This window comes from Pezoporus wallicus, unplaced genomic scaffold, assembly GCF_028554395.1.
Source record: "Pezoporus wallicus isolate ANWC-B61680 ecotype Strahan unplaced genomic scaffold, APGP_CSIRO_Pwel_v1 contig_227, whole genome shotgun sequence".
Taxonomy (NCBI): Eukaryota; Metazoa; Chordata; class Aves; order Psittaciformes; family Psittacidae; genus Pezoporus; species Pezoporus wallicus.
Window position 1 is genome coordinate 18,769,160 of NW_026635704.1, and position 18,341 is coordinate 18,787,500.

Sequence of the window (18,341 nt, forward strand, 5' to 3'; positions counted from 1 at the left end):
ATAAGCACACTTTAAAAATAAAATAAAGACAACTGGAAAGAATAAATTATCTGCATTAACCTCCACTGACTCCTGGTCTTTATTTATATAACGAAGTAGGTGAATTTGTAAGGTTTCGGACCTGTACCCAGAGCCTACCCAAAGAGTCTGTGCAGTTGGCATTAGAGGAATTCTCTAAAAAAATAAGTTAGAAAAACATCTGAAAAAAAAAACATCTGACAGAAGTGACAAACGTATAGAGTATCCTGGTTTTGGAGATGACCTTTTAAAGTCCTCCAGTGAACTAGATTAAGGGAGGGACCTTAGGATTCCTTCTGGACCAGTTTCTGTTATTTGGTGAGTAACACAACATAAGGCTGCACTGGATCCAAGTGCAACAGGATCCAAGAGGTCAAGTTATTCATGTAGTTTATTCCTGTAGTGCAGCTATGCTATACTGTCTTCAATTATATGGGAATCAAAATAATAAAAGTTGCATCAAAGCAGTGCATTAGGTGATATTTCTTCTCTTCAGTCTTGTTAAAGCCTGCAGTAGTTTTCCAAGTTACAAATAAAACCATTACAAGATTATGACAGCAGAGTGTGGATCATTATTGACAAACACTTTCACTGACACACCCTTAATCTGATATTATCTAAAATCTAAATATTCACAATTTATGAGCCAATTAAAGCATCTCTGTAGGGCTCTCTCTCTTTCTGCTGAATCTCTAAGAAAGCCCTTGCTAGAGTTGGACAGGATCAACATTATGCCACAGAGCTCCTAAAATGCAGTTCATAGGCAGAGCCACAAACGATGAAGTTAGTGCAACAACACCATCTACAATCTAAATTGTTCTCCCTGGGTAGAGAACTCTCCTTTTGTGTATTTTTCCCTCCCTGCATTCAAGAAAGACAGTGGCAATTGAGAAGAAACACGCACGTTATGCAGCTGGCCTGTAAGACCTGGGATTCAGTCTGGGGCAGTGGAGCATTAAACTCTGGTTAGATGGATACTTCACTTCTTCCTAGGGCTGACTGTGTTTCAAGGACAGGCAAAACAACCCTTGCATCTTTTCCATGGCTCTTAAATAAGGCTACTGTATCACTTCCAGGTTGCACAATACCTTGAAAGGTCTCAGCTATCATTATATGCAGTCACTGTAATGGCTTTATATTAGATGTGTAACATGTGACAGTTAATTTCTGCCTTTATTACATCTGAGGACTTCTGACAGTTCTGATGTTGAAAGTTGTCTCTTACCACATTGCTGACCACTTTTGTGTTTCATCAGACATGAAACTACCTCCTGGCAATATTTTCATTATTATGGGTCTCACAATGTAGAGTCATCTTCTTCCTCTCCCTCAAGATTTGTCCCTTTCAGCCTTTGACAGCTTGTATTTGTATATTTTGAATTATATTTTATTGGGGTTTTAATAAAGTAAATGTATTTCTATTCCAGAATACAGGTCCTGACAGATATGAGGAACTGATATTGCAAATATCTATTTGTACTGTTTTATTACCTTCCTAGCTAGTTAGAGGCTACAAAGCACTTCAAGAAACAAAAAAGGTACTGCAGAAGATCAGAGTGCCACTACCATCAGTTTTCAAATGCTGTGCTTAATTTTTTTTTTTCAAGGAAAAAAATAATTTCTAAAAGTTTTGCCAGTGGTTATTTTACGCTGCATACTTTCTGTTGGGCAACTTAAGCTGCACTTAATATCCAGATCAGCACTAAGCCTATTGCACTAAACACTTTTTATGCTACTTCATAAGAAAGGGGAGTGTAATAAAATTCATTAAACTGAGATTCCACACTTGAGTATTAGGGCACATGTAGGAAACTGAAGCTTAGTTACTGAGTTAATCTCTGAAATTATTTATGTGTGAATGGAGGTAATCTTAAAGTGTATTAGAAGGAAGTCCCATCTCTGAATAAAAAAGTATTGCATTCTCATCAAGGGCCTGATACTGTAAATCTTCCATGCAAAAGGCTTTTTTTTGATAAAGGAGAAGAACATCTAATTTCAAACATGTTTTCAGTTTAAATCACTTTTGTAAGGATGAAGTGAAAGCACCTGTAGCCTGATATCACCACTGTCAGGAAGTGGATTTTCTAAGATGGAGTAACCTCATCTTGTCATCCATTAGCTATGCCATGTCTCACTTTAACAACTAGGCTACTTCCTCAATTAACTCAAATAGCAAAGGTTCCTATTATTAAAGTTACTGTCAGGCACTGCAACCTCACTCATAACCCATAATTTTTAGCAAAAAAAAATCTATGATGCAGCCATGTGCATAATTGTGCATGTTAATTAAATCTGTTGCATCTGCTGTCACTAATTTGGCTCTATTTTCAGACTTTGTTTAACATGCAATATGGATCCACGTTTTGGGGAGAAGGGGGGATGTTGCAGATACTACATCCTGTCTTTTACATTCCCTTTCCAGCAGAGGGCTTCAGTGATTAATAATCTCATACATACATACATATATATGAAAAAAAAAAAAGTGTATATATATGTGTGTATCCATGTATGTATGTATACATGTACCCTGAGGACTGCAGTCCACATCACCTCTAGGTCAGGACAGGCACAGAGTGCCACGTCCACTACCTGTAGCATCTCCTTTGTCTCTTTTCCTTCCCTTCAGGTTGGTTGAAATAGGAATGTCGGGACACATTGATAATACAAGAGAGAAGCTGTAGTGCCTTTGTTCATCTGATTTTAGATGGAAAAGGCTTTGTGGCTTTTCTAACTCAAAGATATGCATAAGCATGCCTTAAAGGTGATCCTTACTCCACAATTCTTCCTGCTGCCACTGTATACTTTGTCCTTTGTTTTGTAAATGCAGCCAATGTATGAATATAAAATTAAGAACATTCATTTTAGTATCTTTATTGTCCAAATACAGAAGCAGCAGCAGGTAGAACATGCTATAGATGCAGTCCAAAGATGTGTAAGTGAGGCTGCAGAGATCCTAAGTTGCACACATGTGGATGAAGTACAACATTACACTATCAGTAGAGGCTAAGGATTTACATGCTGTCCCCAGGGAATCCCAACATGAGAAAGGACATTTACATAGTGCGGCTGTACAGACTTTGTATAAATAAAGGGAGGAAAAAACAGAGGCAGGCATCAGTCTAAAATGAATCTTCATGTTATTGAAAGGACCTGGATATAGATATACTTACACTTTAAGAATTGTTTAATTGCCTTGAGGAAGAACAAGGGATAAAAATAAGAAATCAAGTTATTTTCTCACTGATTGTTATTTCTCCAAATCTCAAAACATTATCAAGCAGAATATTTTCTTCTCTCCTTGCCGCACAAAGTCAGTGGCAAACTAAAACAATGATACTCTAAGTTCTGTAAACCCATTAAAACAGATAAAAAACCCAGTGAGCCTATGAATTAGACCTTTTAAATACCTTCAACCCAGAAAAATCAAAAAAGCCAAGAATGTGGGTTTTCTCTCCAAGTGAATTAAAAATTTTGCTAAGTAACTATGACTCTATATAGGGAAGACTAGACAATGAGAACTCACACTCTGTTCTAGCAGGTGACACCAGCATGAAGCTCTGGGTTGCTGGTATCCCAGCCTTCAGCAGAGTCATGCAGCACATCTTCACTTCCAGCACGCAAATAGCAGCTTGAGTTAAGACAGTGCATGCCATAGCAGCACCAGTTTCATCCACACGAAGTTACCTTTCTACTCCCTGAACAAGTTGAGATGAGATGATGAATGCAGTACAAAGTCATGAAGGATGTGCAGTCTTCTCAACTGTTTTGGAATTTCAAGGACTGAGAATAAATGCATTTAAATAATTAATCAGGTGTAAAGAGAGGCTACTCCACCTGATGCACAAAATTCTCCCTTTCATCTGCATTGTGGGCTTCTCCTTCCTTTTCGTCTTTACGAAAGCATCTTCACAGTTTCTTAGGAAGACATTTCACTTCTATTCCATCTACAGGCTTAAGATTACTAAGATTATTTTTTTTTTGCCAAAGACTGAGTCTTCAGAAACATTTCATTATCATGCTTTTCTTGACAACTACATGCAATGTTAAAAGCAGCAGATTAAAGTCAACAATCTCTGCTGCTGAAACCCCTGAATTTCTGACATTTTCTGAGAGTTATTTTTACTCTATTTGCATACTCTATTATCTGTTTTGTTTGACACTTGCAGCTATGATGCTACTTATGCATTAATCACTCCTGTGAGTACTTCACATGTGAGGTGTTGTATAATCTACCACCCGCAACTGAAAGCTTTCTCTCCATGCCACATTCATCATGTCTTAGCCTGTGCCTATCTGGTTAAAGTCTAAGAAACAATAATTAATACTGCCACACATACTCTTTTTTTCTTACTTTTTTTATGTAGCAAATAAATTCCTATCAGACAGCTGGTCACTGCTGTGAAAAAAAAAAAAATCACCAGAGCATTTTCTGTAGAAAACTGTTTTTAAAAATAAAATATGCCACCTTGTTTCTTTTTTAAATTATACTTAAGATTTTTCCTACTGTATTTGTGAAATATGTGAGCCACGTGGAGTCTCAACAACCACAGTCAAAAAAGCAGAATGCTGTATTTCCCAATTGACAGTAAATCAACAGTTTCATTAGCAATTTTAAAAATGAGACCTGGAATTATTCTAAAAAGAGTTCTGGTCATTTGTATACAAATATTTTCCTGCAGTAATGACAAGTAAAGCAAGTATTTACTTGCTCTGTCTTTAAGGTAAGTTTTTAGTACTTACAGAAAGAAAGTATAGCTTTATCAGAAACTTTAATATCAGAAAAAAGGCTAAGCTCATGAAAAACACTAGTCACAAATATATATTCACAGCAATTCTAGTCCTAGTTGACCTCAAGAAGGTGGGGTCCATTGAGAGCCTGGACCCACTGGGTACCTTCTTCCACTCTGCTGATTTTCTCTTGGGAGGGAAAAACTGTAGGGGGTGCTACTAGTGATATTTCCCCTACCATGTATGCATGGACTAATGCTTACTACCAAAAGCCCCCAAGGGACAGTGTGACTCACAGGAAGGTTCTGGTCCCTCCACTGTAGCTGGGAGGTCATTAGACCAGTCCCAGAGAAAGCACGTCTTTCTGAGAGATGCCCCATCTTGATTTCAATGCTCAGGTACAGAGAACCAGAGACCTCCCACAGTACATTATCTGAATGGTAAATCTCTATCACTGTGAAAAAATGCATGCTTTATTTCTGATCTGATTTTATACAGCTGTAATTTGTAGATATCAAATCTTTTAATGCTTTTTGTAGCTCCATGAAGAGTCTTTTAGTAGTAGATATGCAATATCCAGGTATTTATAAAACCTTGATCAAGTTACATCTTACAGCTCCTCTACATCTCCTTTCTGTTGTCTTTCTGATGACAAAAGACTGGAGCAGACATTGAAAGTAAGGAAAGAAAGATAAACATGATGCCCCAGAGCCCTTGATGGAATAAATCATCATAATTCTACTGAAGACAATAAAGTTATGCTGACATCAGCTGAAGATTCGTCTGTGTATCCCCGTGCTTAAGCTGTTTAACAAAACATACACAAACTATTGTAACCCTTTGCCACATAAGGCTTATTTCAGTGAGAAAATCCAGCTTGTAAAATACGGTGGGTTTTGTTTTGTTTTCGAAAAAGAAAAGAAAGATATCCTGCAAGGATACAAAGTTGCTTAATAAAAAGAAAAAAAACAAAACAAAACACTTTAACACAAGATGGTCCATGACCTTAGCTTTATGATTTGGTGGTTCTGATGGCAATAACTCACTGCAATAAAATTTGGGGTAGCAGCAGGTCTGTGTAGCATAACAGTAAATTTTGATGTAAACTGAAGACCAGAGCCTGGTAATGAGGCACAAATGTGAAGTATTCACCAGAGACTAAAAGTATCTTCTACCATCAGCATGCAATGCAAGCTAGGAAGAAAGTATCCAAGCATGATTCAAATCTCAACAATTGGGTTAGAAGGGGCAAACCTTTTGTTTTATTATGAAAGTTATTCATCTTGTTCATCGGAAATAAAATTTCTGTTTGACTCAGTAGTTTGCACTAATGCTTAAAGGTGAAAAAAAGTCACCCATATAGGTCAGCCTCAAGATGAGTCATGAATACTGAATTTAAACTAATATGTATGAAACTACCAAACCAAAATCTCTTAAATATATCCCAGCTACAGCAACAACAATCTCCTCTGTTGGATTTATTAGGAACTGTACTATGAATAAGAAATACTAGCATCATTCTACCTGAGATGAAAAATGGAAAAAAAACCTAGCTGTCTGCCTTCTTCCTTGTTATACAGTGCCACATTTTGTTTAAGATATTACTCTCTCATGGGCTGCATATCTAAAAAAATATAATTCATGAAAAAGTATAATGTAATTGTTCAGGCTTTGATGAATTGGGGCATAATGTTAAATAATTATTCATTGCCTTTATTCTTCTGTCAAAGTATGAAAAAAGAAAAAAAAAGCTTTTTATTGCTTTTTTTTTTTAATATAAGGACATGGGCCTTTGTGACATGCATTTTATTTTAAACTAATGCTTCTATTATTCCACATCTGAATAATTATAGCTGACATCATCTACTCTTCCGTGTCCTAGAAGATCTTTAGCTCTAGTCCACTGTTACCTATTTTATGCATTACATGAAATAAAATACCTCAAGATTTTGAAAATATTTATTTTAAAAACAGCAATGAAATTGTCTGTAATCACATTTTCTGCTCTGCTTTGAAAGCAGCATTATTCAATATGCCAGTGGTCTTTTCCATAAGAGCAATGCATTAGAAATTCATGCTGCTCTAATACATCTGAATTCATTGATGTACTGCACTCCCTATAGACCTAAAGAAACATTTTTGCTTCAGTTTCATATGTCCTGCACATTACCTACTGATGTGGTGGTTGTCAAAACAGTTGTACAGTAGCCTTTGAATTCAAAGTGTGCCTTGACTGTATACTAAAAATGACAATAAACCTAACTATATACATTATGCTTACTTTTGCTACCAGCACAAGTAGAGCATTTGGGAAATAAATCCCCTGATTTTATTGCCTTTTAACATCCTTTCCACTTTAAACTTCAAAACCCAGAATTCGAAGCATTTCAAGAAACTAGAGTCTCTTTTATTTCTTTCTTGTAAATTTTCTATAGTGTACCATCATAAGCCACATTTTCAAAAAGATCAGCACAAGATTATAAATGAAAGCATTCCAAAAATAGTTTTTTTTTCTCCTCTATGTAAAAACAGCACTGAGATTTTTAACCTTGGGTTTCTTGGAGGAAAAAGCAATCATCTACAGGATATATTAAAGAAGCTGTAGAGTCTATAATTTTGTTGATAAAAAGAACACGCTGTAAAACTCATTTTATAGAACACAACCAAAAGCATTTTTACAGATAAACACACATTCTCATTGGGATAGTATATACACTCATTTGTTTGCAAATTTTAGAAGGGTATTTCTTGTGGTCCTTGGAGTATTTCAGGAAAATTGATGTAGAGAAGTGCTGGCAGATCAAGCCCCAGCCAAAACCAAACCAAAGCTACACAGTGCTAACTTCAACTGTAGTAAATCAGGAAGGGATCCCCATTCCATTATATAGAAACAAACATCCCTACAGGACCGGCACTACACTTTCTTTAAACAGCTCTATCTATACCTAATTGGATCCACTTAAGAAGCAGGAATAGAAGTCATGTCTGTTTTGAAGGAGGACCTTAGAAAGCTCCCACATGTAGCCAACCATGCTGGGGCTGGACTGTGTCTTCATACCACTGTGTCACATTCTGCGCAAATTCTGCAGACTTCTGAACCCCCAGTATCCAGATGTAATGAGCGTCTAAAGAAATCTGCATGTGACAGCATGGTAAAAATTAGTGTGCATGTGCATGTATGTATATGTCTGTATGTCACCTAAGCAGAAAACAGAAATACACAAACATAGAAGACAATGTATGAAATGACAGCAGTATAATAAGAAATAGAAATTTTAGTGTTTGGGGTTTTTTTGTTGGGTTTTGGTTTCTGTTGAATTTTTTTAAGTAGTGGGGTGCAATAGGAAGTCAAATCAATCAAAATAAACTTCAAAGAAGGTTAATTCCGAATTTAAGCATCAGACACAGTAAATGGCAACAGGAAATTTTCATCTCCCAGCATTGTAAAATTTCTCAGAAAGAATTCCCACAGTGTAAAAAATCTGTAAGAAGCTGATCCCTAATAAGAATTCACTGAGCTGGTAGTGGGCTTTTATTGTGCGTTTAAGCACCTCCACAGAAGAGAATTCTTACAGAGCTTGGGGCAAATCCTGCAATCCTTACTCAAAGGGATTTCATCTGCAGCTTGCAGGGAGAGCTGCACAGTATGAAACCAGGACCTCTAATGGGGGGAGATTTGAAGGGGTTTTAGGAGGAGTGCATCCTCAATTTTTGATCTGTCCAAAATCACAGAAATCCTCATCTGAAAACACCTGGTATTTGAGATAAAAGAAGAATGCTGTACTTGGTGTACAAACTATTTTCCTACTTGGTTTCTGAGCAAATGTGTTTCCTTTCTCTCATTTGTCTAGCATTAATTAATTTTTTTTTTCTATAGAAACACAAGCTGAAAACCATTCCCAAGTGCTAACACAGACAAAAAGGAAGGTATTATTGATAAAATACCAACATAGGTTAAAAACTAGCTAAAAGGAAGGATGGTGAAAGTAATGAAAAAAAAACAAACCCAAAGACCAAATTCAATCGGAGACAAATTGCATTTCAGCTGAAATTGTCCCAGTATAAGTAAATTTTGCTGAAGATGTGAAATTAATTAAGGATAGAGAACAGCCAACAGATTCACTTCTAAGAATAATTTTTCTAAAAATACTCATTACTTCCCTGAAAAATGAAGTGAGATACATGGTTTCCAAATACACTAAGAGGTACTTGATATACCAGAAATTATATAGCAGCAAGGGTTTAGATAGATTGGCAAAACTTATATATATTTTCTATGTGAGGCAATATAAAAGTGATTTAGGCAAGTACTTGTTAAATGGATCAGAGTTTGATGATACAGTAAAACAGAAACTTAGAGATGAGTAATAGCCAGAGAAAAGAGTCATATTGAAATAAAAATGTAAAAGGCTCTAGGTTATAAAGAAGAGCTTCAAAGCTACATAAAGAATGTTAACTCCACAAAACCCTCTGTCTGCCTTCATCAATGGAAAGCCAAAAGGACAATGGGTCCATTCTATTCACTGAAGAAGTCAGTGAATTCACTGAAGAGTTAAGTTAAATTATCTCCCACAAGTTAATTTCTCTCAAGTTACCAAATTCAAATTAGAGGAACTATACTGCCAAAGTGTTTCAACCGTACAAAACCATGGTATTAACATCCTACCAGTTGTGCTAACAGGAGGTATAGCTTAATCCCCTTGACATTCAAGTCAGCTTGAGTTAAAAGTATTGCTAGTTAAGAGGCCATCTTGTGTGAAAAGGGCATCCAAGCTAGCCCATGATGCTTCAAGGATCATGCTTTATTTATTGAACAAACCCTCAGAAATTACTGTTAAAACTTAGCATATATTTTTTTGGCATCTGATTGTAATTTTTTTCTGAGCTTCACTAACTCCCAAAGCAAAATTGCCTAGTTATATCATTCAGCCTTTTTGTATTTGCCCTCAATGCAATAATTCACTGTGATGATCTACAAACTGTCAAGGCCCTTTGTTCAGAGCTTGCTGCAAGAGGTTAATGTGGAATATCAGCGATTAAAAGAATGCATAGTTTTGAGGCATAGCCATGGCTCAAAAGAGGTCAATTCAATGAAATACTGCTTATCTTGACTGGAGTGCCAAGTGTTTCACTTACTTTTTCAAGTCCTTTCATAGCTCTGATTCCCAGAATCCCACAAAAGATTTAGTTCATGCCTTTTTACGTATGCCATCAGCTTTGCAGAAACTGAAGCAAAACTCGGAACATTTCCATGAAGTATATATGACATATATATCACATATATGAAGTACATGTGATATATGTATCATATATATGAAGCATATATGATGTATATATATCCTTACAAAAATCTGCCTCCTCCCATTATTGAACATAACCCTGGGGTCAGATTCTGACCTCAAGCACAATGTGTGCAACATCGTTGGAAATCAGTAACTAAGCAGCACATAAGAAGCCAAGACTAGCCCCCTGCTGCAGTACAGCTTGTTGGACATCCTTAGAGGGAACGCCAAGCTCCTTGAAATCAAGGCAGCTTTATTTTAATTGATTAAATTAATTAAATTAATTTAATTTCATTAATTGGCTATGACAAGATAGATTTTCCTTGTAAACTAACTGTTTTCCAGCCACTGCAGCCCCTGGCTCTGGGGCTGTTAGTCTGAGGGTCTGACTGGGTGCTAAGCCTAGATCACTCAGCCCCCAGGCTCTGTATGCTGCCTCAGCTCCCAGGGTCCCAGGGCTGATCTGGGGTGTTTTTGGTAATGTGATGGGGATCTAGCAAGCTGGAAACCTAAACAGCCTCAGCCCCTAAATGCAGAGCCTCCCAGCTGGGACACAGTGCCCTAAGCTTCTAATCCTTCTGTGAGAAGGCCAGACCCTTGGATCTCTAGGAACAGCATAACCTTAACTTCAGCTGTCCAGATATGCAGTTCCTGGGCAGCTCATTTAGCAGAGTGCCTTAAGTCCAGTGAGCCCCAAACAATGCCAGGCCCCATCCTCTTCCATGGGATTTTTAACTCTTTGGATTAGAACTGCACACTGATGTGAAATAATCTTGTCTGGAGCTGCTATGCCAGAAGTATACTAATTATTTGTAGAGCCCACTTGAAAATGTAACATGTAAAATAGCTCTGCAGTTGTTGCAAGCAATTTAACATTCAAAGAAGTGATTTATAATATCAGGCTTCCCAAGATTATGACCATAATGACTATCTGACAGACTTCATAAGCAAATCGTCCAGTCATTTCAATTGGATTCTGGCTGGCTAAGGACCGGGAACTGCAAAAAGGCTATAAGATTTGGCCTAGAATCAGAAATAACATTTGCTGTTTTCCAAACGTGCAGTAAACAAGAAAGTAGATATTAAATTTTTGTACAGCTCTCAGCACATGCAAATGAGAATGGAAAGAGCCTCGTCAGACAAACACAGAACAACAGCCATCTGGATCCAAATCCTGCTCCAGCAGAAGTCAAAGCCTTGAGCCTCCTTTTGTCATTATTTACACCCAGGCAAAGCAGGAGTAATTCTGCTCAAGGTGGTGGGTAAAGCTGGCTGTAAAAGCCCCACTGCCTCCAGAGGTGGGGGAGGCTTTGACATAGGGAGTGTGATGCGAAACCCAGAGTCAGGCCAGCTCACTCCATGCCTTGTGTGGTGCAGGAGCTTGCCTCTTGGAGGATTTCAAACAGGTCTGTATGTGCAAGATTTCACAACTTAGAGCAGAACAGAAAGGACAGACTGAAAATGCTTACCACAGAGAGCGAATTAGAAAGCAGGGTTCCGTCTTGGCCAAGCATGTTGGAAACTGTAATTTCAGGTAGATCCATGTTTTGTGGGTGGAATGGAAGGAGGCCATTGTGGTTCATAGGATGACACAGAGAGTGGTACCCAGACTCTATCTCATTCAAGTGCACCAGGGAGTGGTCAGGCAATGACGGAGGAGTTATAGGAGGTATGTTAAAATCTTCACTTTCAAGACTTGGGCCAGGAAAAGACTGGAAAATAAAACACCAAACAGAAAGTGCTATGAAAATCATATGAATACTGGTCAAGAATAATAATGTAAGTCACACAAAACAAACAAAAAGAGCCCAACTCACATACTTCTAAGCAGGAGCTTCAATTTAACAAAGAGAATATTTGAAACACCCATATATTATAACAGCGGAGGTTCACCATTATGTATGAAAGTAAAACTGCCTCTAAGGCATAAGTATCTCTGATACTTTCACAGCTTCCATCAGAAAGACTTTTTTTTTAAAGAAGCTGAATTCAAGCAGATTTCAAGGGTCCCATTAAAATTTTCCAAGTGTTCATCTAGCTGAATACCTTTTTCATGGGAATTGTGGAAAAAAGAATGCAATTTATAAAATTAACATCAGCTCAAAATGGTTCACAAGACTCCCTGTTACTCAGATCAAGAAATACTTTGTGAAGAAGAAAGATACTGCTTTTAAGCTTACAGGAGAACCATGCATTTGTTCTGCTACAAAGAAAGACAAAAAAATACAAAACCAGAACGTTCTTCATATGAATATACTTTGTGTTTATAAAAATACATTCATGGTGTCTCAAAATTGCTGATTTTTCCTTTTGTAATCCATAAACTCAACAATACATACATTTTGTCAGTCATCTAAATGAGTTATTCTACAAAGCAACTGTTTAGTCTTTTGTTGTCCACTGCCATTTAAGTCACCCAACTCAATCTGTTCCAAGGAAAAGCCACAGGCAAAGTCAAAGTAATACATCAAGGTGGATAATTGCTATTATTTCTCTATATTCTTCGTACAGCAGGTAGGCTTATTTTGAGGATAAGGGTGGGTATGCTTGTGTTTCTCAGAGGGAAAAGTTGAGCAGCATTAGATACATGATCCAAATCAAGAGTTAAAGGGATCGTTTGCAGTGGTTAAGCCTGAAAGCCTGCTCTGCTTTTCTGAGAACAGCCACAGTTCTCATCTCCTTTTCAAGCAATCAGTCTTTGCACATCCCACACCCCTAGTCATGAGGTTCATAGCACAGAGATTACTTCCACCCTTCCTGCCCCTCTGCAGCAACACAGTCCTGCTCTGAGTGCTGCTTTTGTTAATTCTGGAAATGCAAGGATTTAAATACATTCTCCCCTGAAAAGTATTTCAGGAAAGACAAAAATGAGGGCACAATTTCAAAGAGCAGCTATCAGAAGAAAATGTTTTCCCCAGTGCAAGTTTGCAAATGGAGGACAGTATGCTGCATGAATTCATGCAGAAGAGTAAAGGAAGCATCAATGCCCAATTACAAACAAGAGGATTTTTCATTAGTCATCATAGTAATACCGAGGTGCCTGAGGTTATTCTTTACAAGTATAGATATAAAAACTTAAATCAGACCAACAACAGTGTTGCATGTTTTCAGTGAGCTGCTGAACACAGAAGAACCTGCTCTAGTGCACATTGCCATGGTTTTGGTTGTTCACTTTGCCTGTTTCCCAACAAGGATTACACCTCTGTTACCAAATATCTTAGTATGAAATACAACAGGAAGGCTAAACTGCAAAACCCAAAGAAAAATTCCAAAGAATAAAAACAGAACAGGGAGAGGAAAAGGTTTGGCAGTGCTATCACCATCCTTCTGTGTGAATACTTGGATTATGTCCATGCTTTCCAGCTGTGTTTCTTACCCCCGGTACAGGAGTTTGCTCCCCCTGGCCTTTGCTGTCTCCTTAATGGGAAGTAGGTGTGAGTCTATCACCATTTGTAAGTTATATTTTCCCTGCTTTTAAAAGCCACAATGCAGCCATCAGTGGAAACATCTTCAAGGAATGAAATACAGTAAAAATAGACCCTTGCTAAACTGGGAGGAGACTCATACATGGAAAAGATAACGTCATATTTACTTAACCACACTGTATAAACTGTGCAAAAACAAATCAAAAATTATGGACACCGTACACACTAAATATTTGCTCATTACTATTAAATCGATGATCAAAAGAAAGGAAGGTGTCTTAAAGTGAGCTTAAGGTCTGTACTGGGTTTGCTTGGCAATGATTGGGTAGTGAGGGGCACTACAGGGGTGGCTTCTAAGAAAAGCTGCTGGAAGTTTCCCCTATGCCTGATAGAGCTGATGACAGCCAGCTACAAGGTGGACCTGCCACTGGACAAAGGGCCTGCTCAGCAGCGACAGCAGTAGTGCCTCTGGGATAACATATATAAGAAGGAGGAAAAGGTACTGTGCAGGAGAAACTGCATTTGGAGAGAGGGGAGAGAATATGTGAAACAGCCCTGCAGACACCAAGGTCAGTGAAGAAGCAGGGGAGGAGGCGCTCCAGGTGCCAGAGCAGAGATTCCCCTGCAGCCCATGGTGCAGACTATGGTGAGGCAGGCTGTCCCCTGAAGCCCATGGAGGTCCATGGTGGAGCAGATCTCCACCTGCAGCCCATGGAGGTCCCCACGCCAGGGCAGTGGGATACCCAAAGGAGGCTGTGACACCATGGGAAGCCCATCTGCAGTGGGCTCCTGGCAGGACCTGTGGCCCTGTGGAGAGAGGGACCTGCGCCGGAGCAGGTTTGCTGCAGGACTTGTGACCTCACAGGGGACCCATGCTGGAGCAGTCTGTTCCGGAAGGACTGCACCCCATGGAAGGGACCCATGCTGGAACAGCCGATGAAGAACAGAAGGGACTTCAACTTACATTTGCTACTAAATGAAATTATTCCTAAACCAAATATTGACAGGCTGGGTGTGCCTACACCATTAATATTGCAGGCACTCAGCAAATCTGCTTATTTTTGCACCCTTTTTGCATGCCATATGTGGATAGTCCAGGTTTTACTTCATTTAGACTTGATTTGCTGTGTTTCAAACGTCTTTAATTAGTAACACTTCAGAAGTGGTGGAAGCAATTGAACTACCGTTTGGACATTAGCTTCACTTATTCAAAAGGAAGTAAAACACCAGGGGCATAAAACTCCACAACCCACATTGCATCATTTGTAACTTTTTAATAATATCATATATTATGTGGGCTAAGTATTTTAAATAGATGGTTTCTCTCTGATTATTTAACAATAAAAATCACACCATGGTTATTGCTTGCAAACCAGTCAGAGTGTATCTAGTCCCACATCATCTACCACACCACTGTCCACTACACTTAGATGAGCTTCTTAAAGTAGCAGGAGTAGCATAGCAAACACAATAAAAACACACCAAACCAACACATAATTCAAGCACTTGTGCTTCTTAAAATGATGGGGTTTTTAAAGACATAAACTCAGACTACTTCAATAAAGCTAGGCAGCATCCAAGCCATATACTAATGGTATGGACAGATATTTGAAAGCATCTGCAGAGCACCCCATTTTATCTAACATTTTCAGGCAGTTTGGTATTTCTATACTCAGTATGTGTGTATGTAACCCATACAGATATAACTTCCTCAGGGAAGTTACTTCAGGAGTGATGTGGTAGTTATTTCTGTTTGTCTTGTCCAAAGCACGGTTTAGATGACTGCAATGACTTGGCACACTGGCACATCAGAAACCAAAAGTCCTATATACATTTGCAGCAAACCCAACATACCCCAGAAACATGGCTGTTACAACTGCACATGGGGGGAAGGAGTAAGGAACAAAATATAATATGCTTGTCCTGCCAATAGCAGCTACAAGCTTCAAACACACACTCCTACTTTCTTTCCACCTCTCCCCTTGCCATTGGGAAAGCCTTCTTGAGAAACCATCTGTAGTCCTCTTAATGCAACTGATCCAGTGCTGGCAATGAGCTTTCTTGGAACATCATATTGTTACCTTCTTCCCCCAAAGGACATTTAAGGGAACTCCAGCACAAGACCAGGCTTGAGGATTTCCCTGCAGCAACAACACCCACTCCCAGGCCAGTCATCATTCTGCCCTGACCTTTGGGCTTTCTTAGAGCACTTCTTCCAACCCAAGCCATTTACCTGGAATTTCAAATGAAAGCAGCTACCTACCATCAAAAGAATTAGGGAAGGCTACAGTTCTTGTATCGAATTACAATTCATAAGTACAGCTTATATGTATTAATAATAAATGGTGGCTTGTAGCTTCAGCTCTGTTAGTCTTTTTTTGGGGGTGGACAGAAAGGTTAAGGTGTTTCCCCTTTCCCCCTCCAAGGGTTTTTTCCTTGATAGTTGGCTTTATTAACAGCACAACTTTCTCTACGCAGAAAGACACAGAATAGCTCCTTTTCATTCTACTGGTCACAGAAATACTATGAAGCTCGCCTTTTCACTTTTGAAGCAAGAAAGAGTAGCAATAAATGGTTTATTTACTTTACCACAAAGCTGCTAGGAACTTTGCCAGTGGCTTCACTTTCGTCTCATGACTGTGAGAGTGGATGAGGTGTTTATCAGCTCTCCAGTTTAGGCTAAATTCCTGGACCTTTATTACATTCCAGAGAGAAAGCCCTCTGCAAAGTAACGCCACTAAATCCACTGCATAGCACTGAAGAGACACAGGCTTTAATTTTACTTTATTATAAAGAAGATTTTCATTACCCCTGTATTTATTATAAACAGATTTCAGCATATTTAAGATGGAAGCTACACAGTGGGAATCTCAGAATGAACATCCTTCAATTAGATCTATTTACAGACACAAACACTAGAAGAAGAGTTTTGAATCAAGCATCTTTTAAAATCTAAAGGTAGATATTCTATTTTTCTGGTTAAGTATTTGTCACATTTCTGCCTCAAATGATTGAAACTTCATAAAGCAGATGATCTTTGATATGCCCACTCTGAGTTCAAGAGAATTTATTATCTATGACACTTAAGCCTATAATTTTAGGAGGAAAGCTTGCCTAAATAAAATGATATGAACACTTCATTCTGATTCACTGTCCAGCTCAAGTCCCAGCTTTTGTTCCTGAGCAATGACATTGTTAGTCACCTTCAATTAATTTTTTATGCCACTTAGCTTGGCCAAATCCAGCAGCAAGCTATAGAAAGAGGGTAAAACTTGGGGGGAGGTGAGTCAAATGTCAGCTGTTTACTTTAGCCACACGAAACTCAAATGTGGGATAAGCATCCTGCAGTGCTAATGAAACACACATACACAAATCTAGTATTCCTTTTCAAGGAATTCAGATACTCGTTACTGGAAAAATAAGGTAAATGCTTTCACAACTTGCTGCATAAGAACTAAGGAAAAGAGAGCAAGGAGAAAGAAGGAAATAAAAATAAAGCCCCTCTGCTTAAGTACTTGTCGTGGTTAACTCAGAAACACGCAGCTTCTCTCTCACTCTCTCTCTTCTTCCTCTCCCTGCTCCCGGAGGGATGGGGAGGAGAATCAAAAAGAATGTAACTCCCACAGGTTGAGATAAGAACAGTCCAGTAACTAAGGTATAACACAAACCACTGCTGCTACCACCAATAATAATAAGGATAAGGGAAATAACAAGGGAAGAGAATACAACCACTCAAAACCTGCCAACCGATACCCAGCCCGACCCTGGCAGTGATCTAGCCCTTCTGGGTAACTGCCCCCAGTTTATATAGTGGGCATGACACACTGTGGTATGGAATACCTCTTTGGCTAGTTTGGGTCAGGTGTCCTGTCTGTGCTTCCTCCTGACTTCCCCTCCTCCCTGGCAGAGCATAACACTCACAAAGTCCTTGGTCAGAGTAAACATTACTGAGCAGCAACTAAAAACATCGGTGTTATCAACGTTGTTCCCAGGCTGAAAGTCAAAACCACAGCGCTGCACCAGCTACTAAGAAGGAGAAAAATGACTGCTACTGCTGAACCCAGGACAGTACTCTATAGTGATGACTCCATGTTGGTCAGCAAAACTTATTTATCTTTCAAAATAATTTTAATAGAACTTCAAAAAGTAACCATAGAATGGAAACCAAAGGAGATACCTCAAGCAGACTGACGGCAAGAGGCAGTAAGCATTCAAACATCCATTGTAAATCCCTCTGGAAAAAGCAAAACCGTTACTATGGCAAAGACAACATATATTAAGTAAATCTAATTCATGTGCTCAGTCACCATGCATATACTCAGCAGAATCTGGTATGAGCAACAGTTCCTTAAAAATTGGGAATTTGCCTATAGATATTTAATTTAAATGAAATGACTGGCACTGCCAACTATGTAGAGCGCATCTTAATTTTTCATTTGCACCAAGGCTTCTGGATCTGAACTGTGGAAAGATGCCAGTTTCTAAAAGATAGATGCTTCAGGCTGTCTGCTCTTCTATTATTGAACACGTTGTTACATAACTGAAATACTTACGGATTGAGAGTAAAGTAAAAACAATAAGCTCATTAGAAGAGGAAAAACTGCAATGTACCTTATGCACATTTGAGAGTTAGGATAACATATGTGACAGCAGATACTTCTGGAGTTCTAATAGGATCAACCTTATCTCTAATTTCTAAACAGAGGACCTTCAGAAGCAAGTGTTTTTCAGCTTCTTTTGTCTCAGCATGAACAAGGCTTGATAGCTTGAGACTATAATGCATTACTGTGGAAACCTTCGGTCTGTTACATAAATCATCTTAACACTCAGCAAGAATTGTCCAACAGTGCCATTGATATGTTCAAGTCAATGATCCTGCAAACAATTT

General features: G+C 38.6%; 1 protein-coding gene across 2 annotated transcripts in view; it reads right to left on the reverse strand.

Annotated features, from left to right (window-relative positions):
* Positions 1–18,341, reverse strand: part of TOX (thymocyte selection associated high mobility group box) — a 225,492-nt gene that overhangs the window by 79,832 nt on the left and 127,319 nt on the right. For both annotated transcript variants that reach the window (XM_057397851.1, XM_057397850.1), the window contains exon 3: positions 11,498–11,740. In XM_057397851.1, the coding sequence (XP_057253834.1) occupies positions 11,498–11,740 (243 nt within the window). The remainder of the gene's footprint in view (positions 1–11,497; positions 11,741–18,341) is intronic.